The sequence below is a fragment of the Phoenix dactylifera genome, chromosome 6 (assembly GCF_009389715.1).
Source record: "Phoenix dactylifera cultivar Barhee BC4 chromosome 6, palm_55x_up_171113_PBpolish2nd_filt_p, whole genome shotgun sequence".
Lineage (NCBI taxonomy): Eukaryota > Viridiplantae > Streptophyta > Magnoliopsida > Arecales > Arecaceae > Phoenix > Phoenix dactylifera.
This window is the reverse complement of record NC_052397.1, coordinates 14,017,122-14,037,612: the sequence shown is the minus strand read 5'-3', so window position 1 is coordinate 14,037,612 and position 20,491 is coordinate 14,017,122. Positions and strand designations below refer to the sequence as shown.

Genomic DNA, 20,491 nt, shown 5'->3' with positions numbered 1-20,491 from the left:
GTGAGTTTCTGCATAGACACTCTCATGTAAAGTTCTATATCACATGAAGACTAGTATTAATTATAGGAGTTTCTGCTCGACCATCATTAAAGTTCATTATTTAATGTGTAATAAAAATTTAGCTATTAAAATTTTCTATTTTATTATAATTTATTATATTATTATATTATATTTTAAGAATAGTAAAAAAAAGAAAAAATTGCATACACAGGATCCATATTTATAATGCTAATAACAATGACAAGAATTTTTCCGCAGAGGCTCAACTTATGTAGAATTCTTCGCTTACCATGTTGTATAATTATCGACGAGAGTTTCATCTCAGCTATCATTAAAAATTATTGCTTAATATTATCAAAGATTTGTCCTTATTATAACGTGTTACATTGCTATGTTGCATTTCAAGAGCAATCAGAAAAGAAGAAAATAAAATGGCATCTTGTGCATCATGAAATATATGCTAGTTTTATTTTAAAACTAGAGCTTTTAATCTTTTATCGACTGCTACACTTCATCTTGACCTAGATGGTAGACCTTGCTTGGAGCTTTCTAGATGTACTAGACAACAAAAATGCAAACAGCTTGCAAATTTTTGTCTCGAACATGCAGTATGTTTTAAAAAGTTATTCATGATGTTTGAAAAAAAAATGTTGACGTATAGAGTCATCAACTTATTTTCTTCATTGCAGTGCAGATATAGTTATCGCTAAATGAGCCAAGAGAGGATACTTGAACTCGAGACAAGCTTGATAAATGATATGTGTTTAAATGCGGGTCGACTGTGAGTTAAGCCAAGTTTGAATAAGATTCTTAGCTGCTATTGAGCCGCATCAAGCTTCTATTTATTTATTTATTTATTATTATTATTATTATTATTTTTGGCATACCGGCGACTTACTACATCAGTCGTGAGTACGCTCAAAGTGGTCACAGTATAAAATACATTCTAGTGCCACCAGCATGTGCTCCAATTTTCCTCAGAGGATACCCCAGAGTGGTGTGCTGCAAAAGAGGCAATCTAGTTCGCCGCACTGTTTGCCTCCCGAAAGACATGCGCAACTCGAAATAAGTCCAGCTCCCCCACAAGATGGCAGATATCATAAACAAGAGGGTGCAGGTCTGGCCTGATACGCCGCTCCGAATCCAGTCGACCACTATAGTCGAGTCTCCCTCTAGTAGGACTCGCCGAGCACTCAGGTGCACTCTAGCCTGAACGAGGCCCTTTCATGCCATTCGCAGCTTCGCTACTGGGACAGACTCATCAAAGTTTCTATTTATATTTTGCAAGCTTGGTGAGAGCTCTAATTTATCAACGAGACTGGCGAGTTGAGCTTCATAACAGAAGCCGAGCCAGGTCTCACCCAGCTCGCCCCCAACCCCGAGTCACCGGTCCCGCGCGACTCGGTGCCCCGTCAAAAATTCTCTCTGAAATCGTCGCGAGGCGTCGGCACTCGACGAGCACTATATCAGCGGCCAGACCGGGAGCTTATCGGTCACGCCCGGAACCACGAGCGCCCGCCGGAAGTGCGCTGTCGCGCTGTGGCGAGGGATCCCATGGCCTTGAACTCGGTCACCCCCGTCGAGCTCGACATCCTCGTCTATCGCTACCTCCAGGACAAAGGTCAAGAATATCTCTTCCTTCTCTTAGCCACTATTTCCATCATTTAGTCTTGCTTTCTGCTTTGATTTCACTTTCTTTAGCTTTCTAGGGTTTGCTGTGGCCATGAGTTTTTGTACCTCCTTTTTGAGGCAAGCCGGGGTTTTGTTGTGTGAAGGTTTTTGAATTCGATGTCTGTCTGTTTTGATTGTTAATTTTGACGGCTAGTGTTGGAGAGATGCAGTATCAGCAGCCTCTTGCTATGTAGATATACCTTGTAATGTATCTTTTCTTGTACATTCTTTTTTTTTTTTTTCTACAGCAAAACTGATGGGAACCTCAACATATCTCAATTTAAGCCCAGCTTGCCATTGGCATAAGTTGAACTCGTGGGGTGATCCAAGTGTAACTTCATCCCAAACCCTATTAAATTTTAGCACAGGAAATTTAGCAATGCTGATTATTATTTTCACTAGTTTAAATTTATTCCAATATGTAATCTTTGTAGGTCTCATACATTTGCCACAAGTTGATTACAACTATAAATTCATCCTCTCTTTTGGTAAAATTTATGCCTAAAAATAAGATGGAGATCATACTTGTTAACTAATTGTGCAAAAGCGAGGCCATGGAGCATGGTTGTCATGACCTTATGATTTACATTTCAGATGTTACAATGTGAATCAGAAAAGACCTGACTAATCTAATCTCATAGTTGGATTGGAATCATAGGGGATATGAAAATCTTGACCTTATTAGATCATTTACCTCACTTGGATGATAAGCTTGAACTGGATCATGTTTTGTACGTTTAAGAAGAAACTCCATCTTTATGATGTTATTTGATATCTTGCCTTCTAGAATGCCTATTTGAACTATTGGCTTCTAGAGTTAATTGTCATTAGCAAGAACTCTAGCTCGTAAAATCAGCAATTCCTTCGAAGACTTTAACCCGGAAATTTTAGAGCACAAGGAAGTGGCAAATCAATATACTTTTGCAGCCATTTGCTGAAACTTGATTCCTTTTTGCCTAAAATATTCTATCGTCAAGGATGATTGTCTCCTGTTCTTTGTTGAGTATATATAAACTTATTGCTTACTTGGTATGTAGGAACATGAAGATCAATTTGTGATGCCTTATAAAGGTTCTGCTGTAGGATGTACAAGAAGCTTTTCCTCCTTCCTTTTGTGTCGTAGTTCCTCACTTCCTTAGAAACAGAAGAAATAATGGTGGTTTAGCATATCAAATTCAGTAGTTTTTTTTTCCCCTGGGAAAACAAGTATGATAAGATATACTCTAGTCTTTTTATGGAAAATCGATCAACTTCTTGAGATATCATATGGGCATATATTGATGTGACTCAGAATCTACGAATTGGGGAAAAAGAACTATCAAGAGTCATATCCAAGGGCTATTATTTGCTGCAAACAAAGCTTTGTCTCTCCCTTCCTCCTTTATCCCTCCCCCTCCCTCTCTAAGTAAGAGCCTGTCAGTTTCTAATTTGAAGAGGAGAGTAATAAAAGCAGGTTTTTTACAGAGAATAATAAGATATAGAAAAGAGGAACAACAAAAGAAGAACAGATATAGAGGAGGAAAAGTGGCCTGCTGCCCTTGAGTTATTGTCCATCAGAACCTTGTAGAACACCACCATGAAACAACCGACCTAGTACCCTTTTAAAAGGCTCGATCAGCCACAATTATGCATGTAGTATGACCCTTAAGGAAATAATAAGTCTTTAGACAAGCCAACTGTTATCTCCTAAATTTAAATAGTTTGTGACATAAATTTCATAATTGAATGATGCTGGTACAATGGTGCTCCAACTCCACTTCAAACCATGAAGGTTAAAAAATCAAATTGTTCTAGGGTTTTGTGTTCAGCCCTTCCTTTGTACTCAGGTCTCTGATCTGAGATAACCATTTCATCATCTATGAATACCCCACCATTTTCCTTCAGAAAAAAATTCCTTAGTTTTTTGGGGACTACATTTCGGTCAATCTAGAATCACTTGGATTTGGACACCTAAAGATTCCTAGAATGACTTAGAAGTGACAGATTTCATGAGAGATTTAATAATAACCTGCATTTCAAAAGCAAAAGACCAGCCAAGTATATCTTCAACTGCAGTGATTAGGGAACCAGCAGGGCCTGAATGGACCAGTCTTCTTTCTGTTTTGACTGCACTATATATGGCACCATATAAACAGATTGAATTGCCAGGTATGGTGTTTGTTCATTGGATATGCTATATGTGGGTTATTTTTGTAGAAAACTAAATTAAGATGTTAGTGCATACTAATTTTGTATTCTTTCCTTTAAAAGGTAACTGCATATTCATTATGTAGTGAACAAGATGATACAATTTCAAGTTTTGGTGTACTACCTCCCATACCCATCACCTCCAATAATGAAGGTAACTGCCCCAAGGGTAGCAAAATATGCAACAAATTTTTCTTTCTTGAAAGTGCTAGCAGATGATGTTAGCCAAAATATCTGCAACATGCTCTCCCTCTTGCCGTATACATGTGACATGAGAGTCATCCAAAGAGGTCAGATTATTTCATTAATTTGGCAAGTACATGGGGAAAATCCGAGTATAATTCACATCTTTCATTGATCAACTCCACGTCTTTCATCTCTGGTCCAATTTGACCCATCATTTTAGGTGGTTCAAGTGTTGTCAAAGGCATGCCTAGGCGCAAGGTGCAAACAAAGCCAACCCCAAACACCTCACTTATTCAATGCTATTCCCCTTTTCAAATTAAAAAAGACACCTTTTTTGCGCCTTGAACCAAGCCCAGGTTCACAAAAGCACCCCTTTACTCTTTTCAGTCAGAATTGTTTGATTTTTATCGGATTTTTAGGCCTTCTTGGCCTGAAAAAAGAAAAGACTAAAAGAGATAAAGGGGATGAGATCTAGGGCTCCAAAGGAGAGCAACAAGGACAACAACAAGGGACAGATACAAGGTCTAGGGCTGACAAATAGGCCTCTTCCTCATCCTTCTTGTCCTCCTGCTGCTGCTGCTGCCGCTGCTGCCGTTCCTCTCCTCCTTCTCCTTCGCCCTGCTCCCAGTCCATCAGAAAGCCCATCCCCTGCTGCCAGTCCTTTAGAAACAGGTCATTGCAGCTTCTATTATGTTGGTCCATCAAAAACAGAACACAACAAAGCATGTTTAATTAGATTGATTGGTCCTGTATTAAGAATTCTTTTAATTTATTCTATCTCATACTAGTTAGCTTGTCTAAGTTCTAACATTAGGGTTATTGATTTAGATGGCTTTATATACTAGAAGTTATTTTGCTATTGTCAGTTATTGTCTTATTATATTTGACTTTTCAATATTTGACATGCAATGCCCTTTGTATATGTATAAATTTGAATTTCAATGCTTCTTTATTTACATTGTGTTCAAAAATTGATAATTCTTATTTGATGTGTTTACAGACATGTATTATTATTTATATGTTTATTGATATTTTTGCACCTCACTTCATTAAGGCGTGCAACATTGCATTGCGCCTTGCTCCTAGGCTCCAAGATACTATAGCACCTTAGTTTGCCTTGAGCCTTTGGCAACTTGGATAGGTAAAGGTCTATGTGGAAGGTGTAAAGGTCAAGCAGGGTATAGTAATGAAATTTCCCAGCTTCATCCCTAGTCTTCCATTAGAATCATTTGGCTGATAAATTTAACCATTGAAAATTAACTTCCAACTTTTTTAACAATTTTAAAATTTCTGAGTACAATAAGAAAAGCATAATTTGATCTACTCTGAACCCTGCTATGATTTATGACTTTATCTTATTTTTAATAACATTTAGTAGATTTGCTTATAGTTAGTTGGGTTGGTGTCTAACTTAATCTTAATATGATTCAACAAGGTTTGGGCTGCAGATCTAAACCTATATCTCACCTGTCTGGGTCAGGTTGAGACAGGCCCTTCCTGGATTGGCTATTGGCTAGGTTTAAAGCAAAAAGATCTGACCTATGTATTTGATCTGTCATGTCTAATTAGGTTCTACCAAGTCCAGTCAGTTAGGTCTAATTGTCTGAGTTGAATCTTAGTTTGGGGTCTTTACAGGAGGCGTTTTCTGAACTTCAACCACTTGCACAACTATTCAAAGAAAGGTGTAAGAGGATTCTTATGCATTCTTTTTTTGGTTGGAGGCTACGTGTCTCTTTATAGCTAACAACTTCATGCATTTCTCTTTTATCATATTTCTTCTTAAGTGATAGCAGTGACTAATAATGGGGGGTAAGGGCCAGTGAATGCTGAGCTTATCCAAATTTTGATAGCACTAGCTTAATAGCCCAACTCAAATTAATGGAAATAAGGTCTAAAGATGCTTTTGATCCAATCCTTTTGCATATCTTACTTTTTTGAAGTCCATTTGTTTTCCTTTTGCTTCACGGTGCCTAAAATTAATGCTCTTGTATCATCTATGTCATCAAACTCTGAATTTATAAGCAATTTGGAGATCCCAATGTACATAGCTAATTTGAACATTTTTCATTTATGTTTGTTTCATGAACCTTGTGGCGTAGAGCACTTAAGTCTCTTAAGCATCAGACAAATATTTCATCTTACATGCAGTACTAAATGCTAAATTTCGTTTTGTATAGGGTTTAATTTGGTTACCTCAATATTGTGTTCATTTCTTAAAGACATGCTATTTCTTTCAGACACCTGGTAGAAAAATGTGGTATTAATTGTCAAGTGCCTGGTAGTGTTGCCCTCTTGTGCTCCTACAGAGCAAGTGTTTCTCTTGTTTTGAATGGAGTTTGTCATGTATTTTCAACACTATTCATATCTAGGATGTTACACCACATGATTGTAAGGTTCATGCTACATGAAATGCTCATACAAATATTGTTTCTATTAGGTTACACACATGCAGCATTTGCTTTTGATTATGAGTCAGGGATCAACAAAATACCTATTGAGAATGATTTGGTTCTATCGGGCTCTCTTGTCGCACTTGTGGAGAAAGGCCTTGAAAATTTGGAGTTGGAAGCAAACCTGGGCAAGCAGATGCCCTTGGAGGCTGAAAGAAATGGAGTTCCAATGGAAGTTGATGAGATGCAGAGCATGTGGAGAGAGAAAATGCAGGAAATAGATGGGTACATCAAGTTAGGAAAAAGGTACAGTGAGCTAGAGCAGAGGATCAAAGATATAAAACTCCAGTTGGTTGCGCTTCTTAGGAGTGGGGATGGAGGTGCCCCACCAGGACCACCTGCATGACATCATAGGATGGGGTGAGCCATGATATAGCATGCACGTAAGTTTTATTTGTTCTTGTGTTTGGTTACAAAATTATTCGTATGAATGTAATATTTAGTTGCTTCTTTCTTATGTACAGGTTCCTCCTAGCCCTGACAACATCAGTCATTCCGAGGATTCGCTGTAGAAATCATACTTGTCATCATTTCCTCATATGGCTCCATTCTGTTAAGTGATTGTCATATCATTCTACAGAAGCGTGATGTTTCAGCTTATCAGACCCCTCTTTCCCTCATGGAAAAATTATAAATGAATAATGGAAAAAACATAAATAAATAAATAAAATAAAATTCAGTTTGAAGGATCTTGTATCAGTAACTTTTTCCTCCTAATTTTAGCTTGCGTCCTGCAGGTAGTGGACTTGGTTTGTCATAAGTTACAGAAGTTGTTGCTACACTCTAGTATTTGGCTCGAGCTAGCATTTCTGGTAGTTTTGTTAGATTGTGCCCTGGCTTTTCGGGGTCATTGTTGGTCCAGATTAGACCCAAATTAAGGATTTAGGTGTCGTATGATTTTGACTTTTATCCTGCCTTGTCTGGCTTATCCACAAATTTAGTGATGCTTTTAGTTCACCCTCTCTTAAATCTCAATTTCTATATAATGCATTTTAGTAATTTTGTTGCTCTTGCAATGAGGAAAAGCATTTGAACATTGTAACATTCAACTTCCTCAATTATGCACAGTAGGCTTGGTTGTTTAATGTAGATTATTTCATAGCTTGTGCAACTATCAACAGGATTTTATATGGTGTTGAAAGATGATGTACTTTAGATAGCCATTGGTTGTTCTTTCTTTCAAAAAGAGAGAAGAAATCATTTAAATGCTGTGCGGGTCATTTGCTTCTATGTTATGTTAGTACCACATTTTTCAGTATTTCAGGTCAGAAAACTGTGGGTTACATTGAGAATAGGTGGTTTTCACTTGCATTTTGCATTCAGGTTTAGTATTCTCTATGTGAAATAAATGCATCCGTTATTTTTCTTTTACAGGAATCTGCATAAGCAAAAATATAAACACAGTTACTGTAACAAAGTTTTTGAATGGCCAGCTACCATGGCTGGCTAAGAAACAAGAAGAGCCAAGGAGCCCATCTTAGATCAACCAAAGGACCACCTATACTAGGCTCAATCATATGCCTCAAAGACCAAGTTCAATCAAAGCAATGTCTTATGTTAAATCTAAAGCTTGTGTATAACTTCCAGACTAAGCATATTTTCACAGAGGCAAATAGGGCCATGGACTGGATGGCTAGTCACTCTGGAGACACTCTGTGTTAGAGAATGGGAGCTGCCTAGAGCGCTTCGGGATATGTTGTTTTGTGACTTTATTGGATGTATCCGTATTAAAACCGTATGAATCATTCGTTTCAGCAAAAAAAAAAAGCTTGTGTATGACGCTATTGTTTTTGTTAGAGCAGGAAAATAACTGCGTCCCGATCAGAGGTATTGTCTGCTTTGGGGAAATGCGTACGTATCGCACGACGTGTGTCGTCTGCAACTCTTAATGGGCAATATTCTTCTCACGGCTTTGTTCTTCTTAAAAGGGTCCTCTGGAAGGAAAGAGGATAGCCCCTTCTTATAAGGTACAATCCTTTTCGCTACTCTTTCAATGTGGGACTAAAGTCCCGGATCTTCCCCCCCTCTCCTCTGGAAGGAAAAGGGTGGCCCCTTCTTATAAGGCACAATCCTTTTCGCTACTCTTTCAATATGGGACTAAAGTCCCGGATCTTCCCCCACCGCCGCCGTGCTTTGCAAATGCTTTACGCAAGCCAGGAGCTTGTCATTTCATCCTTGCCTCAAAACAGAACTTTCACATATCATGCATCAGGCACGTGCTAGCAGCTGCTTAGCGAGAGCTATAGCATAAGCAACATGCCACCTTGTAACAATTATCTTTAGAGAGAGGTACTTATTTTTCAATTTGTATTCATAAAAAAAAAAGTCAATCTGGAATCTTCAAAGTGCTACTTCCCTATAATTTCCACATCTTGGCGGCTAAAGGTAGCTTAAATGCTATGAAAATATTTGGTGGACTGCTTTGTACAAAAGTTCTATGAAATAGCTAGCATGTTGTATTTATCTACAACATGATATCAGTTGAACCCATGAAAGGCATTTAGAAATTATTCTTTGTAACCCGACTAATGTTATGCCAACGAAAAAGACATTGACAGATCAATTGTGCCACAGTGCTTTGCAATCTCCACTCAATTTATCAAAGCAATAAATTTTAAAATAGTGCAACTATGAGTCAGGGTCCAAATTGTCGGTAACCAACCCTTTTGTGAATTTATCAACTAAACTAATTGGTGCCCATGTGAACTTTTCGCCGCCTAGACATCTGATCTGCCCTCACCCATTCAATGAAAAACTCTGGTTTATGCCTTTATCGAATCATTTAACGTTACACATGATATTTTTTCCACAATATTATTTACACCGCAACAAACAATATAGGAGGTGTTTCACATAGGTGATTATTACAAAACCAAAAATGACGTAAATGGAAGCAATGAGATTACCGTTTTTAGTTGCACCATCGTGTTTGTACGTGACAGTAATCCCAAAATCAAAGATGATGTGAGTAGACTAATAAATATATTTTCATAAAATATTAATATTATAATATATTTTATATAATTAATAAATATAATTGTATATACTTATATAAAAGATGATTTTGGTATTATATGTTGAGCTATGTTGGATTTCTACATGATACTAACCAAATAATGGATATCTGAAAACTTTCCATCACTAAAATATGGGATACTGAAGATCTTAAACGGTTAAACCATAAAAAAAAAAAAAAAAAATCAGATTATTCCGAACTAAGTAATCAGGTATCCGATTTGGCCCACCAAACAGCGCTACCATAAGCGGGTAATAAATCATTCGTCAACTGCCCCTTCTTTTAGGAAAACCGTCAACGCGCACGGCACACTATACCAGCAGCCGGAACCAGAAGGGGAAGCCAGCCGGACACGCGGAAAGCAAAAGCAAAAAAAAAAGCTCCCGTCCGCTTCCTCCTCGGTTTCGTCACGTCTTCTCTTTTTGTCCGCCGGGCGCTCGTCCCCGCCACCGTCACGAGGGATGGCGAGGAATCCCATGGAGTCCAATGATGAGCTCAATTACCTCGTCATCCGATACCTCCAGGAGTCCGGTCCGTCGAGAAATTTCTTCTTCTTGGCTTTTCTTAATCATCTTGCCCTGATTTCTGCTTGGATTTCACGTTTCCTAGATCTCTAGGGTTTCGTGATGCCTTATGGTTTTGATTAGATTTTTTCTTCCCCACTTTTTCTTGACGTTAATGCTTTGTTGTAAAGGTTTCTGAATTTGATCCCTTGTTTTGCCATTTGAACAGTGTTTTGTGGCTCATGTATGAGTTTGGTTGTGAAATTCTGTTAATCACGCTGGTTTCAATGTGATGCTAGTAGAAAATTATCCTTTCTTTTCTGCCTCAAATTCAAACTTCCATTAAATGGCAAGAAAAATTGACCTGTATTGAAGGATGGTCATGGTAGGAAAACCTGATTAAAGTTGTAAAGAGGGAGAAACAAAAGAGGATAGTGGGGGACTGTTTCTTTTTAAGTTCTGTTAAGTAGATATAAATACGTTATTGTATCAAGGTTGGACGTGTAGCTGAAAGAAAGACTATTACTCTCCAACTAGACGCATAAAGATAAATACCAACAAGAGTTGGTATTTAGGTTTCGTTCAGTTGGGGGGTTCAGTCTTAAAGTTCTCAGGTCTTCATTTTTTTCTGTGTCTGCTCTTTCTTGAGTTGTGGGGGCTACTTAAATGAGGAGGGCTTATGTCTCTCGCCACTGCATTAAAAGAGAGAGGGGCTTCCTCAGATGATCAAGAGTGAAATGGTTGGAGAATTGACGCATGAAAAAAGGATTCCACTGCCATAAGAAACTTCATTGTTTTTATCAATGGTGAGTTAACTAAGACAAGGTAGGGAAATCTATTATCAACTATTAAGGGCATGCAGTTGGGAGGTCAGCTAGGCTAGGGATAATATGGAGCTTTGGCAATATTATAGGACCCATTGCCCATGCTTTCCAACCTGCCTCAACACTTGGTCGAAACATAGCTTGCCACTGTCATAAGTTTAATTGATCAAGTGTGATTAGATCCCAAGTAATGTACAAAATCAAATTTTAGCTTGAAGAATTTGATCATTTCGATGATTTTTCTATTTTCTATGGTCCATTTTAAATCTTTAAAGATAAAGAATCACCAAAATTGTCTCAACTCTATCACTTCAAAGTTAACTGCAGTTAACGATTCCTCCTCTATGTCAGCACATTTCATACTAAAAGTAGGATTAAGAACAAGCTTTTCAATTAGTTGTTTAAAACTAGCTATGAAAATGAGTCAGTTTTGGGTCTTGGTCTAGCTTGTCCTAAATATGAATGAATGTGATTTGAGTTTAAGATCTAGACCCAAATCTCAGCCATCCAGGTCAGGTTAGATAGGATTCCTTTTTTTTGGTTTGCTCTAGATCAGTTATTAAGCCAAAATATTAAATCTAAATCTTTCATTCAACATTTATTGGTCTAGTCAGGTCCATATAAGTTTAATTGATCAGGTCCAGATGCGAGACTCTCAGTTGGCAGTCTGTACAAGAGCCATTTGTTTCAACTTCAGTTATGAGCCTGATCCAACTTGAGTCAGGCACTAGTCAGATTTAAATGTACATGTTTTACTAGCATTTCTATTCAAAAGAACGGTACTGAAGTATTCTCGTAATCTCGTAATTCCTTTTCTTGGATTGTCAGGGGCTAGCTGAAACATCTTCATATGTTTATCTTGTCATTTTTTCTTCTTCTGAGTTCAGGCTTTCTTACTTTTAAATAAGGATGAGAATGGATTTAAAAAAATCAGAGTGCAACTTGTGTGGTAATGAAAATTCTGGTTAAGCTGAGGATATAAATCAATAGTGTCTATTGAACAGCTCAAGTCAATATAAATCATACCTGAATTGGCTTCTTGTGGGATGACCATCTGAAGTCTGCCTGTTTCATCTTTTGTTTGTCTTGCCTTCAAATAATGCTCGAGTACCATCTACCTCTGCGTAAAGACCTTAAATACACAAACCATATAAAATATACTTATAGGCTTGAATACTTTAAACATTTTGCATTTGACTCGAACTTTGTAACCTAATCAGTGTTTGACTTCTTGAGTGTCATGACAAATATGTTGATTTACATTGAAAGTCAATGTTAAATCTCATCTATATAAGATGTAATCTGATGACACAATCATGTGTTTAGTTCCTAAAGGCTTGCTATTCCTTTCAGATGCCAAGTAGAAAATTGTGGTATTAGTTATGGTGGTCTTGTTTCCCTTTCTGCTTCATTCTCTTAGTTCATTTGTCTTGTAGAATCGGCCTAAGTTTGTTGTGTATTTTACCATCTTGCTTTCATCTGACCCGACTTATTTCCAGGAAGAAATCTCACATGATTATAAGGTTAGTGCTATATGAAAACCTAATGTCCTATTTCTTTTAGGTTTCACAAATGCAGCATTTGCTTTTGGACATGAGTCAAGAATTAATAGAATTCCTATTGAGGAAGATCTAATTCCGCCAGGTACTCTTGTTGCAATTGTACAAAAGGGCCTTCTGTACACAGAATTGGAGGAAAAATTGGGCAACGTAAGTGTCTTTGCGTCACTATTAAGCAAGTTGATAACTTAACTATGCACTTGATTTGTCTAAAGCATGATATTTCATATTTTATTGAATACCTTTTGTGTATTAGCTTATGATCCCTTGTTCCACTTTGCAGGGTAATTCTTACCTCATGACAAAAAACATCAATGAAGTACAACAAATGATCAAAGAAAAGAAAGAAAAAATTAAAAATGAGCAAGAAAAGGAAAATAATAATAAACGTGAAAGCAAAAGAGAAAGACAGGATACAGATAGAGAACAGGAAAAGGATAAGAAAATGAAAAAGGTTAATGAGGAAGAAAAGGAAAAGGAAATGCAACAACAGGAGCACCAAGATAAAGATATTGCAAAAAATCATGGAGATATGACAAAAGCTAAACTTAGTGCAGATGGAGTTTCTGGAGGTAATATCTGAATATTTCTTTCCTTTTTTATTCAGTTCAGTTATTTTTGGTATTTCCTTTGCCATTTTATATGCAAGTGATGCTGGTTTACAAGCACAATGGGATCTGAACTACAGAGGGAAATATGATTTGACATAAATGACCATAACGTGGCCCTTTTTCTTTATATGCTGCTGTCCATGAGTTGAAAAGGACCAGCTGGTTAGATGAAGTCCAAGCTCAAGTCGGCCTCTCCCTGATTAAAATACACGATTTACATAAAGAGTTATAGATGCAGCCTAAACCAGTTTTAGCTGTTGAAGCTTTTTTCATTTTTAGATGCTCTGGTAAAAGAACAGATATGTTTTCATTAATAAATTTTGTACTGATATCGTTTACTATTACCTGAATTCATTTGGAATGAACAACGAGAAGATGTGGAGATTGTAAGACGGCTATGGCAGTGTTAGACAATGTAAATTTATTGTCATTATGCTTATCACTGATGAGGGTGAATCTTTCAACTTTTGGCTTAAGACTGATGAATTTTAATCCTGATATTTCTCTCTGAATTATAATTACATGACAGGTTCTCTAGCCAGCACTAGTCATCCCTGGCCTTGGAGGACACCTTTCTTTTGCACTAACTGCCCTAGTTCTATTCTTTATCTTTGTTGGTCCTAACATATCTCTACCTTTGTCAAAACAGTCAAAAGGTTATTGAAAACCTTTCAATGATTCTTTCATTAACCTTTATATGGTTTCATGACAGTCAAATGGTTATGTAATTAGAAAACTTTATATAGTAGTACCAGAGCAAGCTCCTATGCCCAAAAAAAGAGGAATTATTGATAAACTCTAAAACAAACTGCCTTCTCTATCCATAAATGAATTCCTAGATGAGGACATAGTTTTGTTATCAAAATCTTTGAGCATAAGAAGAGGAGATAGATGCATGAAGAACTTTAGGAAAACATCTAGATAAATACTATCTTCTAAAATGCAGTGGTGAAGAGGTTTTAGGGGAAAAAACTATTTTTAAGCAATATCGTTCTTGTTATATCCAACCTTGGACATAATTCATATAATAGGAAGAAGTTCTCATAGAACATAAAAACTAAGGTTTTTAGTCTTGGTACTAGACACTGTATTAGTATCTTACTGGTATGGGTTGAACCGGTACGGTACACCCCCATAGCAAGACATAGTATGTTGCTGGAGGCGAGATAGCAGTTGTACCATATGTCGGTGCAAGATTTTATCGAGTCCCTGTACCATAATAGTACCTTATCAGGTCTATACAATGTTGCTCGATACCAGGCAGTATGGGTTGGGTGAAGAAAACCTTGATAAAAACAGCTGAAGATAGATACTATCATCCTAAAAACAAACTTTTTAAATCTTAATAGACACTGTCTAGGCTACAATTGGGCTCTTCCGTTCTCATATCACCCTTCTTTTGTTTTTGAAAACTTTGAGGGCCCAGTCAGGATGATTTCCTTGCCCAAAAAGGGTTGGTGTCCTTGGTGATTACTGCATCTATCTTAGCTACTTACCTTCATTTTCTTTGCTATACTCATAGTCACAAGTTCAATGAAGTTGGAAACTTTAGAATTTGGAACTAATTTGGTACAGTCAGAAAAAAATAAGGAAAAGGTTCAGAAAATAACAACAACAACAACTTCAGATATATGCTCATAGATAATAAAAATTGATAAAAATCTAAAATTTTTAATATATTTATTATTACTTCCCATTGAATATGTCCCGGAGATATCTTGATATTAAAAAAAATTGAGAAGCAAAATAAAGGAGGAAGCCAAAAAAATTTTAATTCATGTGAAGGTGAGATATGGATATCAACTCAAATTACTTGTTTGAGGAAATTCATGCATGGGAGCCATGGACCTTTATTTCGATCTGTTTCCGTTTCTTCCCGGATGCCTTTTTCTTTTTCTTTTTTTTCTGTTTGTCTTGTCCACATTGTTTTCCCCCTGCATAGTAAGTCAAAACAATTAATAATCTTGTGATTATTCATGATACCAATGAAATTTACGATTTAATCATGATCCATTCGCAAACCAGTGGATAAGTCAGAATAATTTGGTTAACTATCATATGATGAATAATTCACAAATTATTGAAAAACTCGCCAAATATTGTTACTATGGTTCTACTTGCATTTAGAATGTCTTTCTTCTTTATATAATAGATGGGTATCAGTATTTCTTCTTGTAGGTATGTTTTCTTTTAGCTGCAATTATATTGACAAATGCAATCCAGGCTTTATTTGGTTCAACATTGTGTAAATTCCACTTGTTAGTTTACTATTTTTAGATCGATGTCTTTAATTTCTTTAGCCTTAGTTATGTGTTCTGGTTAAAACATTGTTCTCTTTTAATCATATACGTAAATTTCCCTAGTATGTTGTACCTATTTTCCTTAATTTTTGTATATTGAATTCTCATATTTCTCCCATTATTTCATCATCTTTTTGTCCTATTATCTGTTGCTAACCAAGAGGCACTTGGTAAAGGAAAAATCATACCTAAAATTAAGCTGATAAAGCACTTGCTTGTAGTCAAGAGAATAAGGTCTAAATTATAGAGCAGGGTATGCCGTACCGGCCGGTCCGGGCCTGTCCGAACCTGTCCGGGCTGGGACCGGTACCGGATCAGCATGGGATCCGGTACCGGGAGCTTTTTATTGGAAAATCGGCCGGTACGACTGTCATACCAGTACGGAACCGTACAGGATCGGTACAGTACCGGTCCGGGCCACCACCGGTATGCTGACCGGTACCGGTACGGCGGACCTTGGTATAGAGTGCTTAAGTTCGAACCTCAAATAACGCATATAGATTTTCCAGAAGATATATAAAAGAAGGGTAAAAAGAGGAAACAATGGGGAAGAAAAAGAGAAGGATTTAGAGGGTGTGGGATTCAAGTCCAGCATGGTAGGTCCACCAAAATCTCAAAGCTTCTCAGGTTAACCATTGTAATATCACTCTATTTTCTGCAATCTTATCGTGCTATTTATTTAGAGCTTTCATGAATATAAGAAAGTAATAAAAATTTGGGGCATGATTTATATCATTAGACTTTATAAAGCCAATCTTAATCACCAAGCTGTGCCTTTAATAGCTCCATTGAAAAGTAGAATGTTTTACAGGTCCTGCTAGGTTGAAGAATAAAAACCTACCTAAAAGGCCATGAAACAGCAAAAGATCTGGATTTTCATTCCTAGATTGGGAACTAGTGTGAAAAGCTAACCAACATATTTTTAGACTATTGACTCCAGGCACCAATCTCTAGAACCCTTCAATTTTCTAGCAATCCTTTGTGTCTGGACTCTGGTTTAGATTGACCTGGATGGAGTAGAAAACTTATTTGACTGGGTCTCCAATGAAGTAGACCTTTTAGTTGAAACATGTAGCAACTTTTCTTGGTACTAGCTGTAAGCCACATGAATAAGTGCGTGAAATATAATTATTCATGTATGGAGATCTTACAATAAATAACTTCAAAATAATTTTAATATTAATGTTGGTTATTGATTATTGTTTGTTCCTTAAGAAACAAGGCTTTCCTTCGATGCATGTACTATGATAGAAAATCTAGTTTTTGAGTTTTTATGGTTAAGTATGATATGTTAAAATCTTTAAGGGTATTTGGAGCAATATCAAAAAGTCTAAGCAGGACAAAGAAGTCCACTTTAAACATTTAACTCCTCGTACAAAAATTAAGAGAATGGGAAAGAGGACGTAGCATGGAGCTAGTTGTTGGAGTCCTTCAGATTTTATGTTTAATTCCAAATTTTTCAGAGGCTCTAGCAACTTAGTCATTTGTGATGATAGATGACCGTAGATGAAGGTAGGGTCCATGGTTTAAGCAAAAGAGTAGTTAGGGATATTTTGGGAAGTGAAAAGCTGGGTTATCATGTATACTAGTAAGAAAAGAAATCCTTTAATTGCTTCTAGCAGAGGAACAAGCTAAAGTACTTACTTAATATAAGCTCTGGGTTGCAATCCTTCTTACTCTTTTATCATGATTTTGCACGCTCCTTTGCACCTCAACCTTTCTGTTGTCAAGAAAAGCTACTATTTGAACTCCAGACATTTCCTTTGCATGTATCACCCCTAAGTCTCAACAATTCTCCCAAAACTTGAGTGCCAACTTCATTCATGGTGCCCCTTGTGAAGTGAGGTAGCTTTACTTTCATCTTCCCACAAACAACTTGCTAAATTATCTTATTAGATGTAACATTCTGAAAGTGAAGCCAATATTTTACTTGTTTATTGCATTCGTCTAATCAGTTTGAAGTGGAACCAGTTGTATGACCTATTAATTTCCGTGTATAATTTCATTTAGCTAAGCACATGTTGGATATCTGTAGACATCCTACTACTGATCTTTTCCTATGTAGGATGACTTCAAGGATTGTGAAGGTTAAGCATTGAAATAAACCTATAGGGAACCTAATAATAAAAGACAAGGTTGAAGGGACCTTAAAGGCAATGTTTGGATGTCTGGGTATGTCAAAGATGGATATGACTATTTCAATGGGAAATAGCTGGAGGGGGGCAGTCTTACTCTTACGAGAAAAGGGGGGATGATGGGAGAAAACAGGAAGGTCATGTAAAATGGATATGACGTAGCTTTAAATATGTGTCATGCTATGAATCATGTTATAATGGTTATGGTATCTTATGTATGGATAAACTTGGAGAGTACCTGTCAAACAAAAGTTCACACACTCTTTTTGTCTCTCTCTCTCTCTCTCGCACCAAAATATGTTTTTATGTGAGCTGGAATCATCAACAATGATATTATTTAAACACTCTAAATCTCAAACTTAGAACTTTTGAATGTATGGAAGATTATTTGAAATAACTTTTTTGTTGTGTAATTTGGATGTTGTATGTCTTGTATGTTTTTTAATTTCCCCCTTGTTGCATGTGAATTCAAATTATAGTTTTTTTTACCACTAGCTTTTGTAAATGGCTATTGATCACCGAACCTGACTTTGTCTAGTGCATCGTTTGACTCAAAAATCAAGTTATGGGATGCGGAACTAGGAAGGCTTCTGTACAGTTTGAATGCTCATAGGTAATGAAGTGTAACTCATAAGATGAATCACAAATTTGTATATGCTTAATTGGAGTAATGTCTTTAGTTTTTCTTATGAACAACATATTGTGATTTGTCAGGCTTCCCGTATAATCTGTTGCATTTAGCCCAAACGGTGAGTGTTTACTTCCTGGCTCAGATCAATGTGTACACATATGGTCCCTGAAAGAAAGGGGAAGGCTGTGAAGACTTACAGTGGGGAAGTGAAATTTTGTGAAGTGTGTTGGAACCAAAAAGGTGATAAATTAGCAGCCTGTTTCTCCAACAATGCTGTATATGTGTTGGATTTTAGAATGTAGATATTCATTAAAATTCTCAATCAACTGAGGTAGCAGGCTCATTTCGTTGTACCCTTAGTGTTGGAGAGACAAAAATGGATTGTTCATGCCCCAAGCTAGAATGACATTAAAAAAAAAAAGCATTGTTCTTCAGGTTGGTTGTTATCGTGCCACTTCTGTTAATGTAAACAATGTTCATACAAGAATGACTGTACATCATCATAGTAAATTTGAATCTGCTTAGTACTCACAATTGATTGTTCAGTAGGAGATTAGTAAACCTAGGGACACAAGGAAGAAAAAGAAAAAGGTAAATAAGTTGACACAAGCAGGAAAGAAAACATGAAATAAAGAACATGAAAGCAAGCGAGGCAAGTAAAATGAAAAAGATGAAGAGCAAAAAGGCATAGCCGCATTTATACATTGCCAACACTAAGGAAGATCTTTTTCGGTAGGCTTGAAAAGAAGCTCAGCCCCTAAACTAAAGAGTCACTACTCTCAAGCTCTAACTGGGTGGATTTTGTCTTCTTTTTGTAATGGAGTTTTCTTCTTTGATACTAGGGTAAGGATAAGGTAAAGGATTCTTGAAAAGTTGGTTGGGAACCTAAGGTTCTGAAAATACATGGGTTATATGTAAGCACGCTAAGTTTTCTTTCCTCCTTTAATGGAGGGAGAAAGGGCTCAAGGATTTTGAGTGAAAAAGTCTGGAGGAAAGAAGAGAATGATCTCTTTTCTGAGTCTCAGAGAAACTCAGTTTATCAGCTGTGCGAAGAATTAACTAGGAGAAGAGGATTAGGATGTGATGGGTGTATGAGTAGGATTGTATCTTCTAGGATGAAGGGTGAGGATGGCGAAGAAGATGATGTACATTAGTCTACAGAGGCTATGGAATATGAAGGGACTTCTAAAAGTGTAGTTGTATTCTGTGAAATGTAGAAGATTATAAATGTTGTGCATTGGATATTAGGATAGGCCAAGAGTGTGCATGGATGAAGGATTAGTGCTGGAGTCCAGTAATTATGTTAGCTACAAGAAAAGCAGTTAAGATCTTTGGATTTGATCATTTAATATAAGATGTCGAGAAGGAGTGGTAGAGGCTTGCTGTTCTCAGGCTCAAAGTAAAAGGGATTTCAAGAGGGTTAAGACTAGAGATGGCTGTAGAAGCAGGTGCATGAATTACATTTTTCTTAGGATAGTTATAGGGTTGTTACCAATATCTGCGGAATGATAACTGACGCCGACCGCAATCTGACTTGTAGGTCTACTGGTTAGCTATGAGTTCATATGACATTTTCGGTTATGGTTTGGTTCGACTAAATGCCACCTTGATCTCACCGGGTCATATCTTGCATTAACCTTGCCCGAGTCCGAACTGAATCCAAACCATGAAGTTTACCTTGTATATAATGTTGGTTTTACCTTTATACTCCCCATGTTTCCTATCAAGCTTATTAATTGTCCTTTGGGACCATGATATCTGAGAATAGTTTTACGCACGTTTTGGCATGGTTTCCTATTTCACTTTTTATTTCAAAAACATGGAAGCCAAGGTCAAACAGGTGTTCAGTAAACTGGAGACCAATTTCTAGAGATTATAGCCACCACCAACCACCAGCATTGCCCACCACTGGCCAGTGCTGATTGCTAGCTTTGCATGTTGTCGGCCATCACCAGCCACCTTTTGCCTCCTGCAACCATTTACCAGCGCTCGCCACCACTCACGGTGGCCATCGCTGGCCACTGTTGCTAACCGCCACCACCCAACACCGCCTCTACCGGTCATCATCATCTGTGACCATCACTGATATTAGTGCTGCCTGCCAACCAACACCACCTAATGCTGCCTGTCAACATGACCACCTTCTCCACCATTGTAACCTTATTCACCTGACGAGTTTCAAATTTTTGGTATTCAACAGAAAAGGAAAAACTGACTTTAATTTTTGAAAAAAAAAAAAAAGAAAACTGAAAAACAGTAACCACCTGCCTTTCCTTTAAAGGGCATGAAGGAAATGAACATTCGGAAAAATGGCATAGTCCCAATCAGATCCAATCCAACTCAGGTCTTGAACCTAAAGCCAACTCCTTCCTGACTCAGTCCAACGCGAACTTGAATTTGACCAATTCTTGGATGGAT

The 20,491-nt window shown here is 37.2% G+C and overlaps 2 protein-coding genes across 4 annotated transcripts; both read left to right on the top strand.

The window, feature by feature from the left end:
• The first annotated feature begins 1,363 nt into the window (after positions 1 to 1,363).
• On the top strand, positions 1,364 to 7,193 carry LOC103705248 (WD40 repeat-containing protein HOS15-like). Its single transcript, XM_008788899.4, has 3 exons — positions 1,364 to 1,621; positions 6,482 to 6,877; positions 6,959 to 7,193. Exons 1-2 carry the CDS (start codon positions 1,555 to 1,557, stop codon positions 6,838 to 6,840), a joined length of 426 nt encoding a protein of 141 aa, XP_008787121.2. The 5' UTR covers positions 1,364 to 1,554; the 3' UTR covers positions 6,841 to 6,877; positions 6,959 to 7,193.
• Positions 7,194 to 9,798: 2,605 nt separating this feature from the next.
• On the top strand, positions 9,799 to 18,583 carry LOC103705249 (WD40 repeat-containing protein HOS15-like). Of its 3 annotated transcripts, none has more exons than XM_008788901.4 (5): positions 9,799 to 10,041; positions 12,482 to 12,546; positions 12,680 to 12,968; positions 17,981 to 18,055; positions 18,157 to 18,583. In XM_008788901.4, exons 1-4 carry the CDS (start codon positions 9,972 to 9,974, stop codon positions 18,022 to 18,024), a joined length of 468 nt encoding a protein of 155 aa, XP_008787123.1. In that variant the 5' UTR covers positions 9,799 to 9,971; the 3' UTR covers positions 18,025 to 18,055; positions 18,157 to 18,583. The 3 variants fall into 3 exon arrangements, with proteins under 3 accessions (XP_008787123.1, XP_008787122.1, XP_038983429.1); XM_008788900.3 differs by having other exon boundaries at positions 12,401 to 12,546; XM_039127501.1 differs by lacking the exons at positions 17,981 to 18,055; positions 18,157 to 18,583 and adding an exon at positions 17,373 to 17,974 and having other exon boundaries at positions 12,401 to 12,546.
• The last annotated feature ends 1,908 nt before the right edge of the window (positions 18,584 to 20,491 follow it).

Bases quoted from the DNA above. Each gene is read 5' to 3' on its own strand.
- LOC103705248 (XM_008788899.4), top strand. From the start codon at position 1,555: ATGGCCTTGAACTCGGTCACCCCCGTCGAGCTCGACATCCTCGTCTAT. The intron at 1,622-6,481 runs GTCAAGAATATC...TGTTTCTATTAG, and splicing joins TCGCTACCTCCAGGACAAAG to GTTACACACATGCAGCATTT.
- LOC103705249 (XM_008788900.3), top strand. From the start codon at position 9,972: ATGGCGAGGAATCCCATGGAGTCCAATGATGAGCTCAATTACCTCGTC. The intron at 10,042-12,400 runs GTCCGTCGAGAA...TATTTCTTTTAG, and splicing joins CCGATACCTCCAGGAGTCCG to GTTTCACAAATGCAGCATTT. The intron at 12,547-12,679 runs GTAAGTGTCTTT...TCCACTTTGCAG, and splicing joins TGGAGGAAAAATTGGGCAAC to GGTAATTCTTACCTCATGAC.